At 36.2% G+C, this 11357-nt stretch overlaps 2 protein-coding genes across 2 annotated transcripts in view; one reads left to right on the top strand and one right to left on the bottom strand.

Annotated features, from left to right (window-relative positions):
* Positions 1 to 4877, bottom strand: part of ubxn1 (UBX domain protein 1) — a 12383-nt gene extending 7506 nt beyond the window's left edge. Inside the window, exons 1-9 of the mRNA XM_016541533.1 lie at positions 4789 to 4877; positions 4179 to 4241; positions 4045 to 4098; positions 3758 to 3873; positions 3561 to 3636; positions 3278 to 3469; positions 2610 to 2661; positions 857 to 979; positions 485 to 662 (exon numbers count right to left, since the gene is read on the bottom strand). Coding sequence (XP_016397019.1) covers positions 485 to 662; positions 857 to 979; positions 2610 to 2661; positions 3278 to 3469; positions 3561 to 3636; positions 3758 to 3873; positions 4045 to 4098; positions 4179 to 4241; positions 4789 to 4823 — 889 coding nt within the window. The 5' untranslated portion in view covers positions 4824 to 4877. The remainder of the gene's footprint in view (positions 1 to 484; positions 663 to 856; positions 980 to 2609; positions 2662 to 3277; positions 3470 to 3560; positions 3637 to 3757; positions 3874 to 4044; positions 4099 to 4178; positions 4242 to 4788) is intronic.
* A 2928-nt stretch (positions 4878 to 7805) lies between these two features.
* LOC107730671 (EH domain-containing protein 1-like) overlaps positions 7806 to 11357 on the top strand; it is an 8486-nt gene continuing 4934 nt past the window's right edge. The window contains exons 1-2 of the mRNA XM_016541536.1: positions 7806 to 8522; positions 10947 to 11044. Coding sequence (XP_016397022.1) covers positions 8125 to 8522; positions 10947 to 11044 — 496 coding nt within the window. The 5' untranslated portion in view covers positions 7806 to 8124. The remainder of the gene's footprint in view (positions 8523 to 10946; positions 11045 to 11357) is intronic.

The raw sequence follows: 11357 nt of genomic DNA, 5'->3' as shown, positions 1-11357 counted from the left end.
AAATTCCTCGTGTGTTTGCACACACCTGGCGAATAAAGCTAATTCTGATTCTGATTATTTCACAAATTCTCAAACTTTTCTCTGAGTTACAGTTGCACCAATTCATAGGGGTGTGTGTGTCTATTTCACACTTTTGGTGTTTCAGAGTGTCACCCCTTCAATTCTGTATGCATTTTTCTGCATCGTGGCAGATTTGTAGATCATGTACACAATCTCTCAATTTTCGTATTTTTGCCGATTTCCCATTCATTTCCTATGGCGGTCATTTTTGACAGCGAAGAGCATGAGTGTGATAATTTTTTTTTATTGACCATTTAGCATGTTCGAATCCTGCTCTCAATTTCTTTTGTGTGTTCACATAGCAGGTGAAATATAAGTCACCAGATTTCATACCATTCCGATGAAGCTACGATTTTTAAAATTTCAAAACGTAAAATTGTTCAGTCTAGTGACCGAAGAACGCAAGAGGGATAAGTTGTCTTACCCAGCTCACACAGGGGTTTTTCCATGTCTAGATCTGTGTACACACGTCTGGGATATGGGGTAATGAGGTTGAAATCCTGTCCGTTTGCCCCATTCATCTGAACATAGACTCTTACAGCAGCCAGAGGTTCCTGAGCCTTGAAGACCGTGCTCAAGGTGGATCCATCTAGAAGACGCACCTAATGACCAAAGTAGGGTGAGTTGTTTAAAAAAAATTATATACATTTATGGAATCATTCATCTTTAAATACCTTAAAATCCAATTTTAAATCTTTTCCATCTGCTCAATTCAACATCATTCTGGAATCTAAGAACTACTTGAACACTGACTAATGCGTTAAGAGTGAAAGGTGGCATCATTTTGTGGCAGTACCTGTATCCGACAGTCATCGTAGTCTTTCTTAGGAGGAGAAGCCTCTTGGTTCTCAGGTGGACACTGCAGAGGGGCTTCAGAGGGGGGAGATGACAAACCCGTGCTTGATGAACCACCTCCAAACTGCAGAGGTTTTTGTTATTTATATTCTTGATATACTAGTAGGCACATAAGACATAATAGTAATGTGAACTGGGCAAAGTAAAAACTTCTTAATTATCTAAGCTAAGAGAGTGTGTTAAAAATGTAAAAGATTGGATGACCAATAATTTTCTCTTATTAAATTCAGATGAGAGAGATATTATTTATTGGACCAAAAAACAGTACACAGAATCTCTTGGATTACAATTTGCATCTAGGCTAGATGGATGTACTGTTACTTACTCAATAGTCAAAAACTTGGGTGTTATATTAGATAGCAACTTGTCTTTTGAAAATCATATTTCCCATGTTACAAAAACAGCATTCTTCCATCTTAGAAACATTGCCAAGTTACGAAACATGTTACCTGTTTCTGATGCAGAAAAGCTAGTTCATGCATTCATGACCTCTAGACTGGACTATTGTAATGCACTGCCAGGTGGTTGTCCTGCATCAAGACGGCCTTGTCAATCAACTATCGTGGGAGGGGCCTGTGCAGAACTACGTCATTCTGACAGGAATCTCAGAAGAGCCTGATTTGAGAAAGGGGATTTAAAAAAAAAAACACTGGGTGGATTTGTATCATTGTAGGGTGTGTACACACACTTACAACACACATTTATGTTCAAACAACAACAAAAGGGAATTTTGCATCCGATGACCCCTTTAAAATCGTCTAGTGTGCAGCCAGCATTACTTTTCCAATACAAATAAAACCAATCTACCTTTTCATTACTGAATTTAAAAAAGTTATGACCAGTCTTACCAATTTTACAGTCTCTGCATTGGCTACCTATTAAGTTCCGTATCAGTCACAAATTATTATTACTTGCCTATAAGGCCCTTAATGGGCTAGGTCCTGCGTACCTAACTAGTCTTCTACCACGGTACAATCCATCACGCTCCCTAAGGTCGCAAAACTCTGGACTTTTGGTAGTACCTAGGATAGCAAAGTCCACTAAAGGAGGTAGAGCTTTTTCACATTTGGCTCCCAAACCCTGGAATAGCCTTCCTGATAATGTTCGGGGTTCAGACACACTCTCTCTGTTTAAATCACATCTCTTTAGCCAAGCATTCACGTCATGTATCTCATAACTTGTACTCCAATTATATCTGATCAAATGCACATTATCATTTTTTGCTTGGTTTGAACAGCAGCTACGCTAATTTTTGTCTATTTGCTTCTCTTTTTCTGCCACGGGAAGGGAATCCCGAGGTAACTAGGAATTACACAAGCTTCAGTCTGGATCCAACCCGTACGAATATCTGAGATGACCGAACACCTGAGAAGAGAGGATGCCAACCCCTCAGAGGACCTCAGATGACGCCAACCCTGAACCAACATACAGAACTACCACATTTTCTTATAAGTTTGATCACAACATACAATCATTGCTTTTAATTGTGTTCACCATTTCTTTGAATACATGTCATTAACTAACATTTTTGTACATTTCTGCCATATGGACATCACCTTGACATAGTCACCACTGATAAGCTACTCCTAAATGTAATGTAGAAACGTTCATTTTCTGTGAAGCTGCATTGCAACGATTTGTATCGTGAAAAGCGCTATACAAATAAACTTGAATTGAATTAAAAGCATTAATACCTTTCGTGCCCTCTCCTCTCTGTCTCGTGCAATCTTTTCTTTAACTCGCTGCCTGAGAAAGGATCAAAGGTTATTACTAGTGGTTCTCAACTAGGAGGCCCCAAAATACTTAAAATAAGATATAAAATATTGTATATATAGAATGACATAAAATGAGCATTAAAATAAGCCAAAAAAGGAAAGAAAAGGTATTTCTTGTTTATTTTTTTTGTCCTATGAAGAACCAATTACTTTCAAAAATCCCAACTTTTTAATTTCAAAAGAATAATTTCTAGACCCAGAAATATAATGTTAAATGAATACAAATCTTTTAACTCCATGGGCATTTTTATAATGAAAATAAATTTTTATAGTTATGCCAAGCTCTAAATGATTTTATCAGGTGGAGAATGGGAGTAAATCTTTACATTTCTCCTCTTCTCTAGCTTGCTTCCTAATCTAGTTGCCTAAGAAACCTGGTATTGTGTACAATGACTATTGTTGGCTCTTTGATGAACTGAATGGTTCCTCTTTTTTAAGTCGCTTTGGCTAAAAACATAGACTAAATGCTTTAATGTAATCCTTATTCAGTAAATCACAAAATATTGAGAACCACTGAATTCAAGTTAAAACTTCACTGAAAGTGCTTGATCAAAGTTAAACAGGCAATGCATCCGTGTTCCTCTTACTTGGCAAGCTTGTCCTCCATCTTCTCTCTCCTGCGATGATCCGCTAGCTTCTTCATTTCGTCGTCTTGAAGCTTCTGTTTAACATGCAGCAGCTCTTGGCCCTGTTTCCTCCTCTGCTTTTCTCTTTCTATTTCCTCCTTTCGCTCTCTCTCTCTCCTCTCCTCCTGTCTTATCTTCATCAACTCCTCCAGTCTGGGGAGGGGGGAGCAATACTTTGCATCAGCTTTTAAATGTATGCTTTTTACGTTAATACATTTTAAGGTCAGCCGTAGAAAGCACAAACCGTTTTACTTGATCCTTCCTTTCTTCCTCTGACATAGGATTTTTAGGATCTCCCTCTTGTTCAGCAAATTCAGTGGCTGTTTTTTTTGTTTTGGTTAAAGACAAAAATGAAAGAGAAAGTAACATTTTGTGTTGGGTGATGAAAGGATGACCAGTGTTTTAGTGAAACTGAGAGTGAGGAGCATCAGAAGAACATACATTCAGAAGGTTCTGTGGGAGACTGGCTCTGTTGTTCTTCTGTTGTGCCGAGAGTATCTCCAGCAGGCGGAACATAAGGCTCATCTATATCTGGATCATTCTCATGCTCCATTAACCTGTACAGTTACAGAATTGTAAATTCAACTTCCAAAAAGTTATTTTTATTTATAAAATTATTATTATTTAAATGGTACATTATTGCTCTTTTCCAAACGATGAAAATGTATAGTGATCACTGGCTATCAGATTGAGTTGTCATTTATTTATTTTTTTAAATGACGACTCACCAGTCCATCGCGCTCTCAATGCCTTGGTTTCCAGTATGTGCTACTGCCTTCTCCCTACAAAACAATCACAGGGTGAGTGAAAGTACTGGATCAGTGTGTAACATCAGTGTCACTGTAGAAAAATCATGACTTACGCTCTGTTTCTGTCGAAGCCCATTTCCAGCAGACTATCAAACGTAGTGCACTCAGCCATTGTGCTGAAAATAAGCTTATTATTGCATTATAACAACACAGTGACATTATATCACAAATAAATATAAAACCCCTCTTGCTCGTTCAGAAAGCTTCCTTGGAGTTAAAGAGTTTTGAAGACATTTCCTGAAGACGCTTAAAGATTTTTATAAATGTTTTATAACTTAATATACAAAAAAGTCACACAGTTGGGTAGATACTAAAGTGACTGCGGCTCGAAACAATAAGATGAATTCATTCTAGCCTTCTGATTGACATGATCATATAATCACTACGCAAATCAAATCTGACTCATTAAATAGTTAAAATAAGTGTGGCAGCAGCCTATATTTATTCTAATAAATACATGATCAAATCCAGTTAGCTGGCAGGCTAACACTGAACAGCCTTCAGCAACAGCTAATTATTCTTTTGCATAACTAGTATCTTCTAGAGAGCGGTTGAGAATTTTCTTTATTAAGTAACAGCGCTTTTGCATATCAGGAACGATATATTTTTTTTTACTTAATTTCATTATTAATTAGCCCTGCATGTCGTGCTACAGCTACTTACATTTGTTGCCAGCACTGGGTTGCTTCCACACACATCTACGGAAAGCCGCAACGGCCAATTCGCTTTCTTCTTCTTCTCTCGAGTTTTTTTTTGGCTGATTGGGTGCATGGGTGCAACGTTAAAGGTGCATGTTCGCCCCCTACTGGTCTGGAGTGTGAAACGTACACGGTTCAGCTATGAATTATTCAACTGTTATAGAATTTTAAAAATCCAATTCGCTTTCTCTGCTCTACCACATGGTTAGCTTACTATGGAAGGCTGAAAGGACACAATAAAGAGTAAACACAATAACACCAATTCTTCTTCTTCTTCTTCTTCTTTTTCGGTTTTATGGCGGGTAGCACCAATGTTAAGGTGCATTATCGCCACCTACTGTATTGGAGTGTGGACCAGCGTTTACCCTTTCATAATGAGAGGACAAGAAAAAAAAAAGAAAGAAAAGAGAGAGAAAAAAAACTATTCTTTACCTCAATAAAAATGTTCCCTCTAAATTCTCTTAATCAGCTCTGTTCTCTTAAGATACAAAAATAAACTCTCTAGTCCATAAGTAAATATATTTTTAAGCTTTAGGTTATCCACTCCCATCTTTCTAAGTTCATTCTTCATTGTTTCTCGTTCATTAGTATACTTTTGACAAACACAAATAACATGTTCTACTGATTCCTCCATTCCTCAGCGCTCACATAATCCTGTTGGATGTTTATTTATTATTTTTAAGGTTTTATTCAGCATAGTATGCCCAACCCTTAATCTTGTTAGAATAACACCAATTATTTTCTGTATCATAGTTATATATAGCAGTATAATAGGGGTAAATTCAGGTAAATTGGGACACTTTTTTGCCATTGAGATGACTGGAAAAAAATGTCCCAATCAACTTGTATCCACTATTATATATATTTGACTAAAAAGAAAAGATGTACATATTTGCAATTAACCATATCTTTTGAAATGGCATGTTATGAAATGGCACAACAGTCAGGTTTAATTTTAAGGACATTTATTAGCATAATTTGCTCAATGCATGCCTAAAACCATCTAAAGCGTCCAATGTCCATGTTCACTCTGTGAGGTGTTTAAGGTGAAGACGTGATGTTACTCAGGTGGATGTGCAAACAGTGCAGTATGGGATGGGCCTCATAGCTTGTTACTTATTGGATAAATGTATAATAATTAATCTGCCAACAGTCTTACTCTGGGGCATTCTTCTTCTGAATGACAAGAGATCACACATGCTACTCTTTACCCTCTGTTTGCCTTTTCACCCTTTTTCCAGTCATGTGTGTGCTTTATTGGATCCATCATGCTGCTTCAACCTTAGTTTCTTTCTGCGTTTTGATACAGAGGAGAACAAGGGTGAGTTATTTTTTTAACTATTATCATTAGTACTTTATTTAGTAATTATGCGACTTTGGAAAGTTTACATAGTATATATAGGCTACTTTGTGCAGTTTAGTTTTTGGGAAGAATTTGGATAACCAAATGACTCTGAGTGAACATCTATAAATACTTCAAAATACTTAGTAGTAGTAGGCTAGTCGACAAAGAATATGTTTTAATGTTTATTATATTCAACAAAGTAAGAACACACAGGGAAGCTTCCATTCAAACAAATTTGCTTAATCATGACTTTGACTTTATAACTTTCAATAGTCAAGGCGTAATTTGGGTAAAGTTCAATATGTCAGAGTCCTTGACTTTTTATAAGAAGGAGATCAGCAAATGAAAGGTTTTAACAGTGCAAATAAATAGCATTACTAACATCACATTCAAAACCTGCAGAGTTTCTCTGTCCTTTCAAATCATACGACTATTTGTAGTTGTGACAAGCAGGGTGTTATTTTATTGGTTATGTTTTTTTTCTTCTAACCATGGATCTCTTATCTTTAACAGAATAAAATTTGTTGGACATTGGACAAGCATAGGAAGTGTTAAGAGCTGCTCTTGGTGCTCGCTGGGTGTAACAGCCACTCCATGTGGACATTTATTGAAGTGCCAGTGGAGGAGCTGTTACCTGCAGAGAGTCACATGTAACGGAAGCCGGAAGTTCTGTGCCAATCCTTTCTAAAGCATGCCTTATTATCCTGCACATATAACTGTGTATTATAATGTATCTAATGCATCTGAATAAATTTACAAATATGTAACATTTACGTCATCATCACTGGTCATACAAAAACATGGTTTGTAAAAATGAAAAAATTGTGAATTTAGAAATAATTAGATATATGTACTATTTAACAAAAAATAATAGCAAAAAATAAAGTATCATTGTGAGAGCTATCGTGGTAAATCGTTCGTTTAGTTGAGGTAAAGCAACGATTCCGTTTGTATTGTGCAACAGTAAAAATGTCTGTTTACCGTGTGATTACCACTGCTGTCCACAAGGGTACACTGTTGTCTAATCAGTTCATATTAAAATAAATAGAATGAGCCTTACACATTTACTTAACTTTTCATTTTTAAGTGTCAGCCCTTCTATTAATCGTTTTAATTTTCTGAATTATTGTTTACAAATGTTTTTTTAATTTTTATATTAAAATGTCTTAATGGGCCTTAAATATGTCTTGATGGTGTAAATGTTGGAAAATTCACAACCTTGCATGTTGACCCTAAGAAAGACATAGATATTCTCGACGACTTGATATTCATGAAGCTGAAATATGCTTTACTTTGAAAAATATATATTTGAAAATAATGATTAGGTTGTACGCTGCTAGGTTTGTTTAAAATGTACTTATTGAATCATGTTTTACCGAATAGTTATGGAAAAAGTACTGACCAATAGAAAAATAGAAAAAAATGCGCATTAAATACATTTAGAAATAACATAAGAGCCACGTAGCCACTAGCCACAGTGTTTTTGGTGTTTAATGGTTCTGTCTTTATCTTCCATATCTGGCGATTTCATTTCAATGTATTTATTATGCATGGTCCAATCCTACCTCTCTCATATTAATGCTTTTGGTAATCCAACATGAATAAATTATTACGTTTGTGTTTGCAAAACCAAGACTTTTATTATGAAGTATATAAATTTCCGCATGCATACCGCAGTCGGTTTAGATACAAGTAAAGTTGAGCTCCGATTAGAACGGAATTAATCTAAACGACGTACAGTCACAGAGGAGTGTTGCAACAAGCTCTGAATCTGATTGCGTTACAGTTCAGGGGGTTTGCCAGAGGGAAGTGATGCGTCAAGCCGTAACGTAGAGGTGGCTGCTGTACAGGGGTGGGACAGTCAAACTTTCGACGGGAGGATGCCTGGGTTTGTGGCGAACATTTGAAAGCAGAAGTCGTTTCCTTTCGAATTAGAATCGCCGTATAACGACCATCATGTTCAGCTGGTCTAAAAGAGAAGGAAAGAAAGACCCAGAACTTTTCCAAAACGTGTCGGAGGGACTGAAGCGCCTCTACCGCACCAAACTCTTCCCTTTGGAGGACACCTATCATTTCCACGACTTCCATTCACCGGCTTTAGAAGATGCTGACTTTGACAACAAGCCCATGGTGCTGCTGGTGGGGCAGTACTCGACCGGGAAGACCACCTTCATTAGGCATTTGATGGAGCAGGATTTCCCCGGGATGAGGATAGGCCCCGAGCCGACGACGGATTCCTTCATAGCGGTTATGTACGGTGAACAGGAAGGCGTGATACCTGGCAATGCGCTGGTTGTGGATCCAAAAAAGCCTTTCCGAAAACTCAACGCCTTTGGAAACGCTTTCCTCAATAGGTAATACGCCCATTTATCATGTAACATAAAGGGTCCATTGATAAAAAGCTAAATTGTGACTGTATATGGACTGACCAGGTGTGATTTGGGTTAAACTAAGGCTTGCCGTATGTTTGTGAATCAGGAAATTACGATCAAGTACGTGTCACTTCATTGACCTTTAGAAAACTGCATTTGCGGACTCGAGCATCTCAGTTATTTTGACCTCTGGCAAATGTTGGACACATGGACCAATGATAAATCGAGATGATCCAAGTTCTTGTCATTTTTGTATTTGTTGATTACAAAAGCAAAACAAACATTCATAGATTTTCTACAAATATCTTGACTCTAAAAAGTCAAATAGTGTAACCATAAAGTAAAACACACACATATAAATGTGTGTGTATATATAATTTCTTAGGGTTGCTCTATTTGAGCCTAACAAAACTGGCCTTTTAAATAGCTGATATTTTCAGAAACATAATTTGTTTATAACATACTGTATAATAATTTTTTAATAAACCTTGAAACAGTCATGAGGGTCTAAATGGGTCCTCTCTGTTTTATGGTTTTCCTGTCACATGGCAGCAGATTGTTTTTCTGCATGTTGGTTGTCACTGACTTTAGTAAACAGAATAGTGGTGAATAAAATAACAATAATAATCTATTAAATAATAATAGAATAATCTGAAACATAATTGCTTTCCTTTTTTAAGAAATATAAATATATAATAATGTTCATCAAAATAAATCCTTTTACATTAATTGCATTTTAATATATTTTTAGTAACTTAGACAAAAGGAGCTGTACAGTATCCATTTGTTTTTAATTATGACCTCACAATAATTCAGTCATTCAGTTTCTAGAAAGTTGTGTGTCAGTTTCCGTGTGTGTTGGATTGAGTCATCATGGCATATGCTGAGAACAGGTGTCACACAGGCCATGTTCTTCAACTGGAGTTTGTCTTGAGCTGTTAGTCTGTTTGTCTTAGCTAATTTACCTACTATCACACAGTTACAGTACATGAGGCAACACCTAACCAGGACATTTAGCTCACGTGCAATACATGTGTGATGTTATGTGATGCCAGTCTGAACAACTTCCACATTCCCTGTAAAATAACTGTAGCAGATTTCTGGGTGGTGTCAGATGTTGAGTCTTACTCAAGCAGATTGAAGCAGGCTGGGATTACCAGCGCTCTGCCATATGCTTGTTTAAAAAAGTTCAAGGCTGATGCAGCAGAATTAAATATTTGGTCCCAACCAGAGAACCATAAAACCCACAAAATAATAATAATGGCATTTCATTCTGAAGATATTTCCCTTTTTTCCACTCTTAGTGTTGGTCACATGGTTATTTGTGGTCATTGTGAAATTATGGATTATAAAAGCAGCATAAACTGGTTCCATTTTCAGACCTCTGAATATTTCAAAATGTGAAACTCATGTGCATATATACATTTTAGAAGTTCCTCTGTTTTGCATAACAGGGAATTTGTGTAAATAGTGCAGACTGTTCAGCACATTTTGTCATAGGATTGCCTGTCCTTTCTTTCTGAAAGGAATACTTAGTAACCTAATTTATCAGCCCAATTTAATAATACTTTATGATACTTTATATTGCGTCTTCCAGGAACTGTTTTAGTGTTGCATGTTCTGTTCTGTGTCTCTCGTCCAAATCTAATTTCTTAAAGTTTGTTATTAGATGACACAAAAGCGCGTTGTCAGTCAGTACAATGAAATGTAATCATAAAGCCTCCTTTGGTTTTCTCCCTTGTCATGGCCTGCATTAAAGTTTTGCCTTTAAACAAGCTTAAATAATTGCAGCAAAACCATTGGAGAGAATTTATTTTTTATTTTTTAGGGAATGCTTATGTCCTAATCCTGTATGTCTTGTTTTTGATGTCTTTGGGAAACAGCTTCACTCTAGTGGTTTCTGTGCTTCATTAAGAAAGTTCTAGCTGTAAGCTTCAGTCTTGTGACAGAGATTCACTTATATGCGTGTTAGCAGGCGGTTGGGCTGTGCTGTAGGCTGACAGGAAGAAAGACTGTTAATCACTGTAAACAATCCACATCTTTGTATAAGCAAAGTTCATTTCTTGTTATTACAGAATTATGAGACTGATATTCTTGAGATTTGAACTGAAGTCCCGATCTCATGCTGACTGAAACATTTATGTAGTTACACAAGGAAGTAAAAAAAATCCTGTGGTTTTTATAAAATTGTGCATTTTTTCCCACGCATATGTTTAAATATTGATTTGTTAATAAAATCTGTGTGTCAAACATTTTTACTTTTGCTCTCCATAGTATTTTCAGACAATGAAAAGAAAGAGGAGGAAGAGAGTGGTGTAATATTTTGGCTTCAAATCTCACCAAACCTGTTACAGTCTCTTGTACACTTGTTTCCTTGCATGACATTCTCTCTCTCTCTCCTTGCAGGTTTATGTGTGCTCAATTAAACAACCCTGTCTTGGAGAGCATCAGTATCATCGATACTCCAGGCATCTTGTCAGGGGAAAAACAAAGGATCAGCAGAGGTCAGCAGCCTTGGGTGCTTTCTGTTTTTTTTTTTTTTTTTACATATTATTTATTTGTGATAATAATAACATTATCCTATTTTATAAAATTTGTATTACTTTAAAATATTAATGAAAATCATTAAAATACATGATATAATATAAAATTCTATACAAATTTTAAATAATTAATAAAATATTCATAATTGTTTTGTTTTAAAGGGGTCATATGATGTTGCTAAAAAGAACATTATTTTGTGTATTTGGTGTAATGAAATGTGTTTATGCGGTTTAAGGTTCAAAAAACACATTATTTTCCACATACTGTACATTA

This window comes from Sinocyclocheilus rhinocerous, unplaced genomic scaffold (assembly GCF_001515625.1).
Source record: "Sinocyclocheilus rhinocerous isolate Xijiao unplaced genomic scaffold, SAMN03320098_v1.1 scaffold308, whole genome shotgun sequence".
Classification (NCBI taxonomy): domain Eukaryota; kingdom Metazoa; phylum Chordata; class Actinopteri; order Cypriniformes; family Cyprinidae; genus Sinocyclocheilus; species Sinocyclocheilus rhinocerous.
This window is presented reverse-complemented; position numbering and strand designations above follow the sequence as displayed.